The 20,626-nt window shown below is 26.8% G+C and overlaps 1 protein-coding gene across 1 annotated transcript; it reads left to right on the forward strand.

Annotated features, from left to right (window-relative positions):
* Positions 1-2,224: 2,224 nt before the first annotated feature.
* Positions 2,225-8,054, forward strand: LOC129610066 (UDP-glycosyltransferase UGT4-like; the record flags this gene model as incomplete). The annotated part of the gene is made up of 5 exons (XM_055522392.1): positions 2,225-2,611; positions 6,388-6,469; positions 6,654-6,875; positions 7,041-7,228; positions 7,297-8,054. Coding segments are annotated over exons 1-5 (1,436 nt in total), but the record flags the coding sequence as incomplete, so codon positions are not given.
* Positions 8,055-20,626: the final 12,572 nt, after the last annotated feature.

The raw sequence follows: 20,626 nt of genomic DNA on the forward strand, positions 1-20,626 counted from the left end.
TACGAAAACTTTTTTCACATCCTGTAAAACATAACCGTTTTCAAGAAATAAATTTTATATGATAAAAAATGAGTAAATCTGTTACATGTTATCTGTTATTTAAGAATGAAATGAGAACGGAACTGTGAATGTAAGGCAACAACAAATATTTATTGCTGCTATATATCAACTCAATATTGAAGAGCTTAAAGCTCTTAAATGATTTGTTTAGAAAAAGGTATGAATAGCGTAAAATAATAAAGTATCAGAGTTGCCATATCTGAATGCATTTCAAAGTATTTACATATAAATAAATTTTCAGTTGTCATAAATAAAATTGAAAATGAAAACTGTGAAAAGTGTGTCATTTACATGATAAAATATTTTTAATGTATATTAAAAAATTCATGTAATTAAAAAAAATATTTTTTTGAAATTAAATTTTTAATTCTCAAAATTGAAGGCTTCAGATTTTGTCTAATTGTCTTAAAATTAATAATTTTTGAAAATGAATTCATGAAAACTAAAGTTGGCCGAAAACATTAAAAATACATGAGTTTTGGGTAATTACAACAGGTTTGGCAACCCTCTTTAATACCAGATTTAATTTGCTCATTTCGTTTTATGTAAAAAATTTTAGAGCAATAAAATGACATCATCGAAAACCTGTCTATTACTTTATTAGTTGATATTTACATTTTGTGAATATTTCGTATACTAAAACATATTTCTAAATTTTTTTGAAATTGCTATAATTTTTGTTATTTATGAAGAAGATTGATTATGTTAAAATTTTAATGTTATCTGTATACCCGTTAGTGGATTGTAATTGAACGTATCAAAATATGAAAATACATATTTCGTATAGTTTTTTGGGAGTACTACTCAAATTAGATGGTATAATACAAGTACATATACAAGTCTACATATAGAGTTTTAAAGAAAAGCTTTTTTCAAAATTCTCAATTTAATATTTACATTTTTATAATGAACTTTTATTATTCGTGAGTGTCACTTCACTATTATAGGATATGTTCAAGATTGAGATTATACATTTTAAGCAAATTTTAAATATTTAAAAAGACTTTAATATAGCGATTTATTAACATAATACGTTTGTAATATTATAAATGAAGCAAACGAACTGAAAAATATTGTTACGTAATGTTGCTCGATTGCTGTATAACATTAAATAATTCTGTTATATTTTGTGTACTTAAAATTCACTGTTTATTATGAATTTTGATTTCTATAGTATCTAGTTTTATATAGTATTTTTCAATATTCTTGTCAGTATATTTTGCAGACTTTTCAAACGATTATTCTTAAACAAACCAAAACAAAATTGAATTCCATATTGAATTTTTTTAATACTATGAGATTGTGAAAAAAATTATGTGTTATAAGTTGAAAGTCAAATAAGGAGAACTTTTCAAAATTATACCAAGAGGAAATTATAATGTTTGTTCTCGTAGAAGGTCATATTAAAGAGTAAAATGATGCAAGACAAAATATAATAATTATTTTTTCCTATACACATTTTTATGTTATTTTATTTATTTAATTTAAGCAGAAACTATAAGTTGAACACACTTTTCAAATTGTTTACATAAAAATACACAAATATATATTGTTATATGTGTACGTTATACATTAATTACTGCAGAAAACGTGCTTTAAAAAAAAGAGAAAAAAACTTGGAAAATTAAGTATCTACGTGACAAAACGTTTTTACATATTGTAGAAAATTTACTCTTTTACCTCTCTCAGTTAAATTTAAAATTGGTGAATATAAAATTCACAATTTTAAAAAATGTTATAATATGTATAATTAATTATATAGTGTATAACTTAATCGTTACAAAGTTATTACAAGACGCCAACTAGCACGCAGTTTCTACTCAAATTTCTTACCATTATTTAATTCACAATAAGTAGTTTATTCAGTAGAACTGAAAATAAAAGCGCGCAACAATTCACAATTTTTATGATATCAAATAAAATATTTAATAGAAACGTAATAATTGAACAAAAAATAAATTCTTTTGTTCACAATACTGCCTTTGAAAAGAGTAATAAAAACGAAAGAGAGAGAAAGAGAGAAATTAAATTTGATGAGATGAAGAAAAGAGGAAGAAAGAAATTGTTTATGAGAGAAAATTTTATTATTTTTTTGTTTTTTTTTTTTTTATTTACAGTACAAAAGAATATACTTTTCATGCTTTGTGTTTAGTAAGTGGTGAGGTGTTTGACTGTTATATTAAAATAGAAAAATCATGTTCCCATTTAAAATAAAAAAATTTTGAATTTTAAATGTTTAGAAATTTATTTAAATATGTAAAATAATAATTTACATTTATGAGATTTTAAAATGATTCTATTATGATAATGGTTTCTTTTTTTTATTTCGCGAAAAATCTTAAAAAAAAAAAAAAAATTGTGAATTATGGAAAAAATTATTGTTAAATATATATGTTATATAATTATATTAATAATTTATAATAATAATAGTAATGAATATTTATGTCGAGCTGAAAATATGAATATTTTGGGTATTGTAACATCAACATCAATATCAAATCATATACATGCTTTAGCATTATTTGATTATTTGGCAGCAACTGGAAATTCTGTAAGTTTAATTTTATTATAGAATTTTAAATATGTACATCATCAAAACAATAATTTGTAGTATAATTATTTTTGCAAATATTAAACATATGTTTGTATATAAAATGATGTTTTCAAACACTTTTTTAAGAATATAAACAAAGTGTATAAAAAGTGTATAAAATATACACAAGTGTATACAAAATTATAACAATAACAAATTCTAAAACTACTATGTTATAATGAATTTTTCATTGTTGATTTTATTGTAAATTATTTACGTTATTGTATGTTATATTTATGTATATAACAGTTTATTATATAGTATATTACAAAAATAGTAAATAATAAGATGAATGAAAAAATATTTGGAATTTAGGTCTATACTATATTCACTTAATAGGGATTTATAATTTTAATGTCAATGATTGTATAGAATAGTTATTATTATTGTGAATGTGTTATATATATATTATATTGCAAATATACAAGTTTTTAATCATTCTCTTCTAACATGACCAAATAAATAATTGAATTAATTAAAAATAAATATGATTTATTTTTAGAATTTCAAATGTTTCACATTTAATATTTCGTAATGTTTTTGTACTACAATATGTTTTAATTGTAATCAGAATTATAACTATTTTGTAGATCTTTAAAATACAATGTATTTGATTTTATAAATAAAATTCTGTTATACGGTCTCAGTATAATTATGCTTAAGATTAATTCTGACTAATTAAAATATTATCATTTACTATAATATTAAATTGAGGCAAAATTTTTTCTAAATTATTGTCTCAGTGGATTTGATAAAAAAATATATGTAGGTCAAATTATTTTTTCAAAATTAGAATTTTTTATTTTGAGTACTGTTGTTTTATAATTATATTGATAATCAAATAAGCTTTAATTTAAAATAAGAAAAATTTTGGAACTATATTGTTGATATTTAAATTTTGTACACATACATATGTTCTTATTCAAACAACCTATACCATATGATTATAAAATTTCTACATATATTATGTACAATTATAATATATATAACGAATTTATTATAGAAAATAAAGTAAAATTAGATTCTAACATATTTACATACTCGTATGTATGTAGTAATAGCTCTATTGTCAATAATTGAAATTCACAATTTGACTTTAATTGACATTAAAAAATTTCAAAAGTTTTATACAATTATTATTGTAGAACGAGCTTTACTTATAAATTATATACATATGTATGTATGTACAAAGGTAAAGAACTATTTTATTTTATTATATATTTAATTAAATCAGTTTTAATATGTGAACGTATCTATATTTTGCACGTATGTATAAAGTTAGAACTTATCTGAGGTAGGTAATTGTGTTGCTGGGAAAATAAAAAATTACAATTATTATTATATTTTTTTTTTTTTAATTTATTTATTAGTATTAAATACTATTAATATTACAATTCCATATTACATGAATACAAAATTTCCTTGGAGAATATTTTATGCCAGTTATGATAAAATAAAAAGCTTAAGATAAAAGAGAAAAAAAAATTATTTAAAAATGAAAATTTTAAAATGAAAAATTTAAGAATGGACTCCATTAAAATTCGTTATGTATTAAATACTTTATCAATATATTTTTAAAAGTGTTAATATTGTTCAGCACGTATTACATTTGGTAACGAGTTGAATAGCTGCATTCCCTTATGAAACAAGTTATTATTATATTATTATATTTATAATAATAGATTATTATATAATTATTATATTTATTATATCAAGAGGAATTTCTCTATTATAACAATAACGTATGTATATTATTCATACAAGTATTTTTGATATTAATTATCGTTATTTAATTAAGTTCAAAATCAATTATAATTTCTTTTATTATTCTTTTACTCGTATCAATATGTAAATGAATAATATTGCACAAATCTATACTTATAATATATTCCTATATACGTATAAGTATACAGAATATATTATAAGTAATATAATATATTACTTATAATATATTATATTATATAATATATTTATATTTAATTATATTGTATATCATAATATTAACAAAATTTTTATGATTTGATGAACAATGAACAAGAATTCGCAACTGTTGTTTTTTTTGTATTTCTTTTTGTTTTTAAATTGAAACCTTTGTATATTTTGTTCATTTTAAAGAATTGCACATGTTTAAGAAATTTTATGAGCTCAATAAACTTTGTTATACATATATACCAGTTTTATACCTTTTGTGTTTATTTTAATTTTTAAAAATAATTTCCTATTAGCTATATATTTTTTGAAAAAGATTGAAAGAATTTCGAATGATTAGCATATTATGCGGCAGCAATTTCATGTATACTTTGAATAGTATAAATATATAACGGAAATTAAAACTGGAAAAGTTTTATACTGCATACAAAAATTCATAACCACAATATGTACATTTCATTTTGATGAAATTATTATATACAGGCTGTCTCGTAACTAAGACAAACTGTGCTAAAATTGGAGAAACCTTCAATGTTACGTCACTTACAAAATTAACGTTTGTTAAAAATTTTACATAACCGCGGAGTTATACTTAAAATTTCAAAAAAGTAAAAAATCAGTTGAAATTGATTTTAAGCTCACATAACTCCGAAGCTGTTGGGCTGCGAACATCGTCTGCATACAAAAGTTTTGTCTACTCATGAAGGCCTAAAGTATGGTGAATAACAGTGCACTTTGTTATGAGACACTCTGTATACACAGATAGAGATATTATTTCCTATTTATCGTTTTTATTAAATATTTTTAATAAATATTAAAATTGGTATTCGTGGTATATGATAAATCTGTTAGAAATTACGAGATTTTCTTTGAAATTCATTAAATGTTGTACAGGAAATTTCATGCTTAAATTAGAACTAGAAATTTCATATCAAAAGGTAGGAGGCGTGTCATAAATATGTATAGCATTGTTTTGTGTTTAAACATAAATTTAACTTAAAGTCATTAACGAAAGTGAGTAATTATAATGAAAAACAAAATTTTATCTTCATCCACTTCCAAGCTATCACTTCAAAATTGTAAATAAATTCAATTAAAGGCAATAAGTGTTATATTATTAAGATATTAAAGGCAAATGTTAACATGTTATACGAAAATTTATAATGTTATATACATACATCTTGCAGTTATTATTTTATTCCTAAAAGTATGCAATAAAATGATATTCAATGATATAAATTGAATAATATTTTTTTAAGGGGATGTAGCACACATTTGCTTATTTTATTTCACTTATCAAAGTTATTATCTTTGATTCAATTTTTCCCCTAACTGCAATTGATAGCATAGAGTTTCCACATGACATCTCTACCTTGTTGTATTCTTGAAATGATCCAACGATAAGTAAGAGGTGTTTAGTTTCAACCTTACGAATCTATGCACAATATCTCTGGGGCGTTCGGGTCTCCTTGAAATTAATTAATTCAACTGAAAACTCATTCTGGCTATGTTGTTGACCAGTTTTCTTCGATCAACTATCCGATCTTCAATATAGCCGATCATTTTCTGCTTTCTTTGTCGAGTCTGCTTGTCGATAGGCTTCTCGTCTGTTATTATTCAGATTTCCTCATTAATTTTAGTATCCACCTTTGGCTCATTAATATTTTATATTTCCAAAATTTTATAGCAAACATCTTAGCAATTATTATTATAGCAAATATCTTAGTCCGATTGATGATGATCCTGCATATAACTCGAATATAATATTATCAATAATAATTGAAATTTTTCTTTTATTTCTATAGGTGACAGTAATAAGCCCATTTTCTCAGACTCGTAGAATTAATCATATTAGTTTGGAAGATTTATTAGAGGAGAATGCCAAAGGTACATACATATACATTTTTATTATCTTTTTTTAATTAATTCAAACAATTAAATGCTTCAATAATTTTTGATTAAAAATTTCATAATTTTACACGCTTTCGCATTATTTTTTTGCTTTTTCTGTTCTTCTTTGTACTTATTGTACATACAATTGATTTTTTTTTTTTCTTGTTTTTTTTTTTAGATAAGACACCGCAACAACAATTTCCAAACTCTAATCAAAATGATTTAATGAATAACAAAGAAATAAAATATTTTAATTTATACAATAAATATAAAAAAGGTTTAGAACGTACTGCAACAGTTGTACAACATAAAAATTTCACTGAACTTATTATGATACGTCGTCCACCCTTATTTATAAATCTTATCATATTGGACTATGACTACAATGAAGCTTTGATAGGTCAATATGAAATATTCAATTTACATTAAATAATAATAAAAATATTGGATTTCGGTATTGTGCATATATTGCGCTTTGTTTGTAATTTAAACAAAGAAATTTTGTGTACATATAATTTAAATGGGTCAAATTAATATTTTTTTTCTCTTTTTTTTAATTTTATAGGTTTGGGTGCTATTTATAATTGTCCAGTTTTCATATTATCAAAAGGTGAACCAAGAGGCTTAATTGATCCATTATATATGTTATCTTCTACTAATAGTGATAATGAGAATTGGTTTGATAACATTAGTAATGCTTTTGATTTGATGATGGAAAAATTTTATGTTAATTATATTTATTTCAAAAAACATGTATGTATGCATTAATTATTTCGAAAATTAATTACTTATTATTAATATATTTTAATATTTTTTTTTAGGAAAAACTATTTAATCAATTTAATTTTCATCAAAAAAATTTAAGTTTTTCGAAATTATTGGAACAACATTTATCAAAAATATTTATAACATCGATATCAATACAAAATCCATTCATAACTATAACTGATAACGAAGACGTGACTGGTTTCCATATTAATGATAGAAGGCAATCTTATCTACAAAAATCCTATATAAATAAATTTCCGGAAACACTTGAAAATTTCATACATTCATCAAATAATGGTATTATTTATGTATCATTTGGTAATGATTTTATGCGAAATATTTCCGAAAATCAAATTAATAAAATTATAATGGTACTTAAAAGAAGAAAAGAAAAAATTATATGGTCATGTAATGGAGGAGAAAATTTAAAAAAAAATTTATTAAAATCACAATTATTGCAACCAATAACAAAATTTTATATATCTGATTGGTTACCACAAACAACAATAATGGAACATTCAAATATTAAATTATTTTTAACAAATTGTGGTCATTTAAGTTTAATTGAAAGTATTTATTTTGAGATACCAATTTTAGGATTACCATATACAAATGATGAAAAAATTTTATGTAATAATATTATAAATAATTGGAGAATTGGTGAAATTTTATATTATGAAAATTTTACAATTTATGAAATGAATAAAACAATTGAATATATATTAGATATTAATTCAAAATTTTATATGATAAATGTACAAAATAAATCATTGCAAATTAATGATAAAATAATTTCAACAAAGAAATTTATACAAATGACAATAAAAGAAATAATTGAACAAAGAAAAATTTTCGGTTTAAAAAAATCATTTTTCCGAAAAAGATCATTTTATAAAAATTTTATAATAGAACCAATTTTTTTAATAATATTTTTAATATTTTTAATTATTCTAGTCTGTACTATTTTTATATTTTTATGGATATTAAGAAATTTAAATAGAATTTATAATAATTATTTAGATCGTAGAAAATGTAAATTTTATTAAAATTAATTTAATTAAGATTTAATTGTATAATTAATTAAAAATTAATTTAATTTAATTCTGAATCTATTAAATTTAATTAAAAAAGACATATTGGGACTTATTCTGAGCATCAAATCAATAAAATTTTATTGATTTTGAAGTTATTTAATAACACTGATATTCGATATTATTATTTTAAACTCAAATAAATTTTGAGAAATTTTCAATGTTATAATATTTCGTTTTATATAAAATTTTTATTTAATTTTAAGACATTTATAATTTTTCTTTATGTACAATGTTAAACTTTCTCTATTATAGTCTGTTTTGTAAAATTTTCAAATTTTGATTTATTTAATTTATTAACTTAAATTTGTTGTTAGTGGCAGTCATATACGATTTTATTAAATAATTTCACATACTGTTTAATGAGAATTGAAGGATAATTTAAAATTTAAAATATATTGCCCGTCTAGAAACAAATGGTCTATCATATGATTTGTTCGCTTCTAATATAATTATGATTTTTCTTACTGTAATATTACACAGCTCAATTAATAATAGCTTTATAATTGGAATAACAAATTTCTGGACTGTGTAATATAAAAAATTCTTAAGCTAAATTTTTCAAAATAATTTACGTTTATATAATCTAGAATAATTTATATAAGAACATTATTGTGATACTTAGGTGATGAGATTTTGTTAATTATTTGAATATTATAATATTTATTATTATATATATTTAAAATAAAACTTTATATAGGAGTTCGTCAGCTAAAGCCAAATATATTATGATCTAGCTCTAAAAATTTAAGTTTTAATAATGATGTAGAAAAAAAATATACGATATTCAGGTTTAATTTAGTAATAATTTAAAATTTTGGTATTTTTTCAGTTAATTTGTCTTATTTAAGACAATTTAATATTATATAATTTAATATGCTAATATTTCTTCAAGGAAAGAATTAAAGTAAATAAATTAAATTCTGTTTATAACAAAGCGTATTCATTCTTTTTTATTAAGATTATCAAAGGAAAAATTTGATATTAATGGCATATTGCAACGCTATTATAAATATTATAGTCACCTCGTAATTTACGATTACATCAACCAAGTATATAGCCTAAACTATGTTTATTGAACTGCTATATTATTGTGTCAGCTTAAAATTATTTTAACTTTCCCTTAACAATTTTCCCTTTTTCATTGTTATTGAGCCAAAATTTATTATGTATTATATAATCAAATTACCTGCATACCAGTTTTTTAAACAATGAGTATTAGATACGAGTATTAACTATTAAAATATTTAAAGAAATCTTTTGAAATTTTAAACACGCTTTCTGGGTAAACTAGAAGAGATAGAGCGATTTTAACTGTTTTTTTGATCTCTGGGAGTGCACAGATTCTGCCAATATATGATAATGGGCTGTAGCAAAAATATTTTTGGAGATATTTAAAAAAAACTTTTGGAAAACTTTAAATGCGTTTTCTGGCTAAACTAGAAGAAATAGAGCGATTTTAACTGTTTTTTGTGATCACTGGGACTGCACAGATTCTGCCAATATATGATAATAGACTGTAGCAAAAATATTTTTGGAGATATTTAAAAAAAACTTTTGGAAAACTTTAAACGCGTTTCCTGGCTAAACTAGAAGAGGTAGAGCGATTTTAACTGCTTTTTGTGATCACTGGGAGTGCACAGATTCTGCCAATATATTATAATAGGCTGTAGCAAACATATTTTTGGAGATATTTAAAAAAAACTTTTGAAAAACTTTAAACGCGTTTTCTGGCTAAACTAGAAGAGATAGAGCGATTTTAACTGTTTTTTGTGATCACTGGGAGTGCACAGATTCTGCCAATATATGATAATAGGCTGTAGCAAAAATATTTTTGGAGATATTTAAAAAAAACTTGTGGAAAACTTTAAACGCGTTTTCTGGCTAAACTAGAAGAGATAGAGCGATTTTAACTGTTTTTTGTGATCACTGGGAGTGCACAGATTCTGCCAATATATTATAATAGGCTGTAGCAAAAATATTTTTGGAGATATTTAAAAAAAACTTGTGGAAAACTTTAAACGCGTTTTCTGGCTAAACTAGAAGAGATAGAGCGATTTTAACTGTTTTTTGTGATCACTGGGAGTGCACAGATTCTGCCAATATATGATAATAGGCTGTAGCAAAAATATTTTTGGAGATATTTAAAAAAAACTTTTGGAAAACTTTAAACGCGTTTTCTGGCTAAACTAGAAGAGATAGAGCGATTTTAACTGCTTTTTGTGATCACTGGGAGTGCACAGATTCTGCCAATATATTATAATAGGCTGTAGCAAAAATATTTTTGGAGATATTTAAAAAAAACTTTTGGAAAACTTTAAACGCGTTTTCTGGCTAAACTAGAAGAGATAGAGCGATTTTAACTGTTTTTTGTGATCACTGGGAGTGCACAGATTCTGCCAATATATGATAATAGGCTGTAGCAAAAATATTTTTGGATATATTTAAAAAAAATTTTTTGGAAAAATTTAAACGCGTTTTCTGGCTAAACTAGAAGAGTTAGAGCGATTTTAACTGTTTTTTGTGATCACTGGGAGTGCACAGATTCTGCCAATATATTATAATAGGCTGTAGCAAAAATATTTTTGGATATTTTTAAAAAAAACTTTTGGAAAACTTTAAACGCGTTTTCTGGCTAAACTAGAAGAGATAGAGCGATTTTAACTGTTTTTTGTGATCACTGGGAGTGCACAGATTCTGCCAATATATGATAATTGGCTGTAGCAAAAATATTTTTGGAGATATTTAAAAAAAACTTTTATAAAACTTTAAACGCGTTTTCTGGCTAAACTAGAAGAGATAGAGCGATTTTAACTGTTTTTTGTGATCACTGGGAGTGCACAGATTCTGCCAATATATGATAATAGGCTGTAGCAAAAATATTTTTGGAGATATTTAAAAAAACTTTTGGAAAACTTTAAACGCGTTTTCTGGCTAAACTAGAAGAGATAGAGCGATTTTAACTGTTTTTTGTGATCACTGGGACTGCACAGATTCTGCCAATATATGATAATAGACTGTAGCAAAAATATTTTTGGAGATATTTAAAAAAAACTTTAAACGCGTTTTCTGGCTAAACTAGAAGAGATAGAGCGATTTTAACTGTTTTTTGTGATCACTGGGAGTGCACAGATTCTGCCAATATATGATAATAGGCTGTAGCAAAAATATTTTTGGAGATATTTAAAAAAAACTTTTGGAAAACTTTAAACGCGTTTTCTGGCTAAACTAGAAGAGATAGAGCGATTTTAACTGCTTTTTGTGATCACTGGGAGTGCACAGATTCTGCCAATATATTATAATAGGCTGTAGCAAAAATATTTTTGGAGATATTTAAAAAAAACTTTTGGAAAACTTTAAACGCGTTTTCTGGCTAAACTAGAAGAGATAGAGCGATTTTAACTGCTTTTTGTGATCACTGGGAGTGCACAGATTCTGCCAATATATTATAATAGGCTGTAGCAAAAATATTTTTGGAGATATTTAAAAAAAACTTTTGGAAAACTTTAAACGCGTTTTCTGGCTAAACTAGAAGAGATAGAGCGATTTTAACTGTTTTTTGTGATCACTGGGAGTGCACAGATTCTGCCAATATATGATAATAGGCTGTAGCAAAAATATTTTTGGAGATATTTAAAAAAAACTTGTGGAAAACTTTAAACGCTTTTTCTGGCTAAACTAGAAGAGATAGAGCGGTTTAAACTGTTTTTTGTGATCACTGGGAGTGCACAGATTCTGCCAATATATTATAATAGGCTGTAGCAAAAATATTTTTGGAGATATTTAAAAAAAACTTTTGGAAAACTTTAAACGCGTTTTCTGGCTAAACTAGAAGAGATAGAGCGATTTTAACTGTTTTTTGTGATCACTGGGAGTGCACAGATTCTGCCAATATATTATAATAGGCTGTAGCAAAAATATTTTTGGAGATATTTAAAAAAAACTTTTGGAAAACTTTAAACGCGTTTTCTGGCTAAACTAGAAGAGATAGAGCGATTTTAACTGTTTTTTGTGATCACTGGGAGTGCACAGATTCTGCCAATATATAATAATAGGCTGTAGCAAAAATATTTTTGGAGATATTTAAAAAAAACTTTTGGAAAATTTTAAACTCGTTTTCTGGCTAAACTAGAAGAGATAGAACGATTTTAACTGCTTTTTGTGATCACTGGGAGTGCACAGATTCTGCCAATATATTATAATACGCTGTAGCAAAAATATTTTTGGAGATATTTAAAAAAAACTTTTGGAAAACTTTAAACGCGTTTTCGGGCTAAACTAGACGAGATAGAGCGATTTTAACTGTTTTTTGTGATCACTGGGAGTGCACAGATTCTGCCAATATATGATAATAGGCTGTAGCAAAAATATTTTTGGAGATATTTAAAAAAAACTTTTGAAAAACTTTAAATGCGTTTTCTGGCTAAACTAGAAGAGATAGAGCGATTTTAACTGTTTTTTGTGATCACTGGGAGTGCACAGATTCTGCCAATATATGATAATAGGCTGTAGCAAAAATATTTTTGGAGATATTTAAAAAAACTTTTGGAAAACTTTAAACGCGTTTTCTGGCTAAACTAGAAGAGGTAGAGCGATTTTAACTGCTTTTTGTGATCACTGGGAGTGCACAGATTCCGCCAATATATTATAATAGGCTGTACCAAAAATATTTTTGGAGATATTTAAAAAAAACTTTTGGAAAACTTTAAACGCGTTTTCTGGCTAAACTAGAAGAGATAGAGCGATTTTAACTGTTTTTTTGTGATCACTGGGAGTGCACAGATCCTGCCAATATATGATAATAGGCTGTAGCAAAAATATTTTTGGAGATATTTAAAAAAAACTTGTGGAAAACTTTAAACGCTTTTTCTGGCTAAACTAGAAGAGATAGAGCGATTTTAACTGTTTTTTGTGATCACTGGGAGTGCACAGATTCTGCCAATATATTATAATAGGCTGTAGCAAAAATATTTTTGGAGATATTTAAAAAAAACTTTTGGAAAACTTTAAACGCGTTTTCTGGCTAAACTAGAAGAGATAGAGCGATTTTAACTGCTTTTTGTGATCACTGGGAGTGCACAGATTCTGCCAATATATGATAATGGGCTGTACCAAAAATATTTTTGGAGATATTTAAAAAAAACTTTTGAAAAACTTTAAATGCGTTTTCTGGCTAAACTAGAAGAGATAGAGCGATTTTAACTGTTTTTTGTGATCACGGGTAGTGCACAGATTGTGCCAAAATATGATAATAGGCTGTACCAAAAATATTTTAGGAGATATTTAAAAAAAACTTTTGGAAAACTTTAAACGCGTTTTCTTGCTAAACTAGAAGAGATAGAGCGATTTTAACTGTTTTTTGTGATCACTGGGAGTGCACAGATTCTGCCAATATATATATGATAATGGGCTGTAGCAAAAATATTTTTGGAGATATTTAAAAAAAACTTTTGAAAAACTTTAAACGCGTTTTCTGGCTAAACTAGAAGAGATAGAGCGATTTTAACTGTTTTTGTGATCACTGGGAGTGCACAGATTGTGCCAATATATGATAATGGGCTGTACCAAAAATATTTTAGGAGATATTTAAAAAAAACTTTTGGAAAACTTTAAACGCGTTTTCTGGCTAAACTAGAAGAGATAGAGCGATTTTAACTGTTTTTTGTGATCACTGGGAGTGCACAGATTCTGCCAATATATGATAATAGGCTGTAGCAAAAATATTTTTGGAGATATTTAAAAAAAAACTTTTGGAAAACTTTAAACGCGTTTTCTGGCTAAACTAGAAGAGATAGAGCGATTTTAACTGTTTTTCGTGATCACTGGGAGTGCACAGATTCTGCCAATATATGATAATAGGCTGTAGCAAAAATATTTTTGGAGACATTTAAAAAAACTTTTGGAAAACCTAAAACGCGTTTTCTGGCTAAACTAGAAGAGATAGAGCGATTTTAACTGTTTTTTGTGATCACTGGGAGTGCACAGATTCTGCCAATATATGATAATAGGCTGTAGCAAAAATATATTTGGAGACATTTAAAAAAACATTTGGAAAACCTTAAACGCGTTTTCTGGCTAAACTAGAAGAGATAGAGCGATTTTAACTGTTTTTTGTGATCACTGGGAGTGCACAGATTCTGCCAATATATGATAATAGGCTGTAGCAAAAATATTTTTGGAGATATTTAAAAAAAACTTTTGGAAAACTTTAAACGCGTTTTCTGGCTAAACTAGAAGAGATAGAGCGATTTTAACTGTTTTTTGTGATCACTGGGAGTGCACAGATTCTGCCAATATATGATAATGGGCTGTAGCAAAAATATTTTTGGAGATATTTAAAAAAAACTTTTGGAAAACTTTAAATGCGTTTTCTGGCTAAACTAGAAGAGATAGAGCGATTTTAACTGTTTTTTTGTGATCACTGGGAGTGCACAGATTCTGCCAATATATGATAATAGGCTGTAGCAAAAATATTTTTGGAGATATTTAAAAAAAACTTTTGGAAAACTTTAAATGCGTTTTCTGGCTAAACTAGAAGAGATAGAACGATTTTAACTGTTTTTTGTGATCACTGGTAGTGCACAGATTGTGCCAATATATGATAATGGGCTGTACCAAAAATATTTTAGGAGATATTTAAAAAAAACTTTTGGAAAACTTTAAACGCGTTTTCTGGCTAAACTAGAAGAGATAGAGCGATTTTAACTGTTTTTTATGATCACTGGGAGTGCACAAATTCTGCCAATATATGATAATGGGCTGTAGCAAAAATATTTTTGGAGATATTTAAAAAAAACTTTTGGAAAACTTTAAATGCGTTTTCTGGCTAAACTAGAAGAGATAGAGCGATTTTAACTGTTTTTTGTGGTCACTGGGAGTGCACAGATTCTGCCAATATATGATAATGGGCTGTAGCAAAAATATTTTTGGAGATATTTAAAAAAAACTTTTGGAAAACTTTAAACGCGTTTTCTGGCTAAACTAGAAAAGATAGAGCGATTTTAACTGTTTTTTGTGATCACTGGGAGTGCACAAATTCTGCCAATATATTATAATAGCCTGTAGCAAAAATATTTTTGGAGATATTTAAAAAAAACTTGTGGAAAACTTTAAACGCGTTTTCTGGCTAAACTAGAAGAGATAGAGCGATTTTAACTGTTTTTTGTGATCACTGGTAGTGCACAGAGTCTGCTAATATATGATAATAGGCTGTAGCAAAAATATTTTTGGAGATATTTAAAAAAAACTTTTGGAAAACTTTAAACGCGTTTTCTGGCTAAACTAGAAGAGATAGAGCGATTTTAACTGTTTTTTGTGATCACTGGGAGTGCACAGATTCTGCCAATATATTATAATAGGCTGTAGCAAAAATATTTTTGGAGATATTTAAAAAAACTTTTGGAAAACTTTAAACGCGTTTTCTGGCTAAACTAGAAGAGATAGAGCGATTTTAACTGTTTTTTGTGATCACTGGGAGTGCACAGATTCTGCCAATATATTATAATAGGCTGTAGCAAAAATATTTTTGGAGATATTTAAAAAAACTTTTGGAAAACTTTAAACGCGTTTTCTGGCTAAACTAGAAGAGATAGAGCGATTTTAACTGTTTTTTGTGATCACTGGTAGTGCACAGATTCTGCCAATATATGATAATAGGCTGTAGCAAAAATATTTTTTGAGATATTTAAAAAAAACTTTTGAAAAACTTTAAATGCGTTTTCTGGCTAAACTAGAAGAGATAGAGCGATTTTAACTGTTTTTTGTGATCACTGGGAGTGCACAGATTCTGCCAATATATATATGATAATGGGCTGTACCAAAAATATTTTTGGAGATATTTAAAAAAAACTTTTGAAAAAGTTTAAATGCCTTTTCTGGCTAAATTAGAAGAGATAGAGCGATTTTAACTGTTTTTTGTGATCACTGGTAGTGCACAGATTGTGCCAAAATATGATAATGGGCTGTACCAAAAATATTTTAGGAGATATTTAAAAAAAACTTTTGGAAAACTTTAAACGCGTTTTCTGGCTAAACTAGAAGAGATAGAGCGATTTTAACTGTTTTTTGTGATCACTGGAAGTGCACAGATTCTGCCAATATATTATAATAGGCTGTAGCAAAAATATTTTTGGAGATATTTAAAAAAAACTTGTGGAAAACTTTAAATGCGTTTTCTGGCTAAACTAGAAGAGATAGAGCGATTTTAACTGTTTTTTGTGATCACTGGGAGTGCACAGATTCTGCCAATATATGATAATAGGCTGTAGCAAAAATATTTTTGTAGATATTTAAAAAAAACTTTTGGAAAACTTTAAACGCGTTTTCTGGCTAAACTAGAAGAGATAGAGCGATTTTAACTGTTTTTTGTGATCACTGGGAGTGCACAGATTCTGCCAATATATGATAATGGGCTGTAGCAAAAATATTTTTGGAGATATTTAAAAAAAACTTTTGGAAAACTTTAAATGCGTTTTCTGGCTAAACTAGAAGAGATAGAGCGATTTTAACTGTTTTTTGTGATCACTGGGAGTGCACAGATTCTGCCAATATATGATAATGGGCTGTAGCAAAAATATTTTTGGAGATATTTAAAAAAAACTTTTGGAAAACTTTAAATGCGTTTTCTGGCTAAACTAGAAGAGATAGAGCGATTTTAACTGTTTTTTGTGATCACTGGGAGTGCACAGATTCTGCCAATATATGATAATAGGCTGTAGCAAAAATATTTTTGGAGATATTTAAAAAAAACTTTTGGAAAACTTTAAACGCGTTTTCTGGCTAAACTAGAAGAGATAGAGCGATTTTAACTGTTTTTTGTGATCACTGGGAGTGCACAGATTCTGCCAATATATGATAATAGGCTGTAGCAAAAATATTTTTGGAGATATTTAAAAAAAAACTTGTGGAAAACTTTAAACGCGTTTTCTGGCTAAACTAGAAGAGATAGAGCGATTTTAACTGTTTTTTGTGATCACTGGTAGTGCACAGATTGTGCCAATATATGATAATGGGCTGTAGCAAAAATATTTTTGGAGATATTTAAAAAAAACTTTTGGAAAACTTTAAATGCGTTTTCTGGCTAAACTAGAAGAGATAGAGCGATTTTAACTGTTTTTTGTGATCACTGGGAGTGCACAGATTCTGCCAATATATGATAATAGGCTGTAGCAAAAATATTTTTGGAGATATTTAAAAAAAACTTTTGGAAAACTTTAAATGAGTTTTCTGGCTAAACTAGAAGAGATAGAGCGATTTTAACTGTTTTTTGTGATCACTGGGAGTGCACAGATTCTGCCAATATATGACAATAGGCTGTAGCAAAAATATTTTTGGAGATATTTAAAAAAAACTTTTGGAAAACTTTAAATGCGTTTTCTGGCTAAACTAGAAGAGATAGAGCGATTTTAACTGTTTTTTGTGATCACTGGGAGTGCACAGATTCTGCCAATATATTATAATAGGCTGTAGCAAAAATATTTTTGGAGATATTTAAAAAAAACTTGTGGAAAACTTTAAATGCGTTTTCTGGCTAAACTAGAAGAGATAGAGCGATTTTAACTGTTTTTTGTGATCACTGGGAGTGCACAGATTCTGCCAATATATGATAATGGGCTGTAGCAAAAATATTTTTGGAGATATTTAAAAAAAACTTTTGGAAAACTTTAAATGCGTTTTCTGGCTAAACTAGAAGAGATAGAGCGATTTTAACTGTTTTTTGTGATCACTGGGAGTGCACAGATTCTGCCAATATATGATAATAGGCTGTAGCAAAAATATTTTTGGAGATATTTAAAAAAAACTTTTGGAAAACTTTAAACGCGTTTTCTGGCTAAACTAGAAGAGATAGAGCGATTTTAACTGTTTTTTGTGATCACTGGGAGTGCACAGATTCTGCCAATATATGATAATAGGCTGTAGCAAAAATATTTTTGGAGATATTTAAAAAAAACTTTTGGAAAACTTTAAATGCGTTTTCTGGCTAAACTAGAAGAGATAGAGCGATTTTAACTGTTTTTTGTGATCACTGGGAGTGCACAGATTCTGCCAATATATGATAATAGGCTGTAGCAAAAATATTTTTGGAGATATTTAAAAAAAACTTTTGGAAAACTTTAAATGAGTTTTCTGGCTAAACTAGAAGAGATAGAGCGATTTTAACTGTTTTTTGTGATCACTGGGAGTGCACAGATTCTGCCAATATATGACAATAGGCTGTAGCAAAAATATTTTTGGAGATATTTAAAAAAAACTTTTGGAAAACTTTAAATGCGTTTTCTGGCTAAACTAGAAGAGATAGAGCGATTTTAACTGTTTTTTGTGATCACTGGGAGTGCACAGATTCTGCCAATATATTATAATAGGCTGTAGCAAAAATATTTTTGGAGATATTTAAAAAAAACTTTTGGAAAACTTTAAATGAGTTTTCTGGCTAAACTAGAAGAGATAGAGCGATTTTAACTGTTTTTTGTGATCACTGGGAGTGCACAGATTCTGCCAATATATGACAATAGGCTGTAGCAAAAATATTTTTGGAGATATTTAAAAAAAACTTTTGGAAAACTTTAAATGCGTTTTCTGGCTAAACTAGAAGAGATAGAGCGATTTTAACTGTTTTTTGTGATCACTGGGAGTGCACAGATTCTGCCAATATATTATAATAGGCTGTAGCAAAAATATTTTTGGAGATATTTAAAAAAAACTTGTGGAAAACTTTAAATGCGTTTTCTGGCTAAACTAGAAGAGATAGAGCGATTTTAACTGTTTTTTGTGATCACTGGGAGTGCACAGATTCTGCCAATATATTATAATAGGCTGTAGCAAAAATATTTTTGGAGATATTTAAAAAAAACTTTTGGAAAACTTTAAATGAGTTTTCTGGCTAAACTAGAAGAGATAGAGCGATTTTAACTGTTTTTTGTGATCACTGGGAGTGCACAGATTCTGCCAATATATGACAATAGGCTGTAGCAAAAATATTTTTGGAGATATTTAAAAAAAACTTTTGGAAAACTTTAAATGCGTTTTCTGGCTAAACTAGAAGAGATAGAGCGATTTTAACTGTTTTTTGTGATCACTGGGAGTGCACAGATTCTGCCAATATATTATAATAGGCTGTAGCAAAAATATTTTTGGAGATATTTAAAAAAAACTTGTGGAAAACTTTAAATGCGTTTTCTGGCTAAACTAGAAGAGATAGAGCGATTTTAACTGTTTTTTGTGATCACTGGGAGTGCACAGATTCTGCCAATATATGATAATGGGCTGTAGCAAAAATATTTTTGGAGATATTTAAAAAAAACTTTTGGAAAACTTTAAATGCGTTTTCTGGCTAAACTAGAAGAGATAGAGCGATTTTAACTGTTTTTTGTGATCACTGGGAGTGCACAGATTCTGCCAATATATGATAATAGGCTGTAGCAAAAATATTTTTGGAGATATTTAAAAAAAACTTTTGGAAAACTTTAAACGCGTTTTCTGGCTAAACTAGAAGAGATAGAGCGATTTTAACTGTTTTTTGTGATCACTGGGAGTGCACAGATTCTGCCAATATATGATAATAGGCTGTAGCAAAAATATTTTTGGAGATATTTAAAAAAAAACTTGTGGAAAACTTTAAATGCGTTTTCTGGCTAAACTAGAAGAGATAGAGCGATTTTAACTGTTTTTTGTGATCACTGGGAGTGCACAGATTGTGCCAATATATGATAATGGGCTGTACCAAAAATATTTTAGGAGATATTTAAAAAAAACTTTTGGAAAACTTTAAACGCGTTTTCTGGCTAAACTAGAAGAGATAGAGCGATTTTAACTGTTTTTTGTGATCACTGGGAGTGCACAGATTGTGCCAATATATGATAATGGGCTGTAGCAAAAATATTTTTGGAGATATTTAAAAAAAACTTTTGGAAAACTTTAAATGCGTTTTCTGGCTAAACTAGAAGAGATAGAGCGATTTTAACTGTTTTTTGTGATCACTGGGAGTGCACAGATTCTGCCAATATATGATAATAGGCTGTAGCAAAAATATTTTTGGAGATATTTAAAAAAAACTTTTGGAAAACTTTAAATGAGTTTTCTGGCTAAACTAGAAGAGATAGAGCGATTTTAACTGTTTTTTGTGATCACTGGGAGTGCACAGATTCTGCCAATATATGACAATAGGCTGTAGCAAAAATATTTTTGGAGATATTTAAAAAAAACTTTTGGAAAACTTTAAATGCGTTTTCTGGCTAAACTAGAAGAGATAGAGCGATTTTAACTGTTTTTTGTGATCACTGGGAGTGCACAGATT

The sequence above is a fragment of the Condylostylus longicornis genome, unplaced genomic scaffold, assembly GCF_029603195.1.
Source record: "Condylostylus longicornis isolate FDR11 unplaced genomic scaffold, ASM2960319v2 ptg000043l, whole genome shotgun sequence".
In the NCBI taxonomy this organism is placed as follows: domain Eukaryota; kingdom Metazoa; phylum Arthropoda; class Insecta; order Diptera; family Dolichopodidae; genus Condylostylus; species Condylostylus longicornis.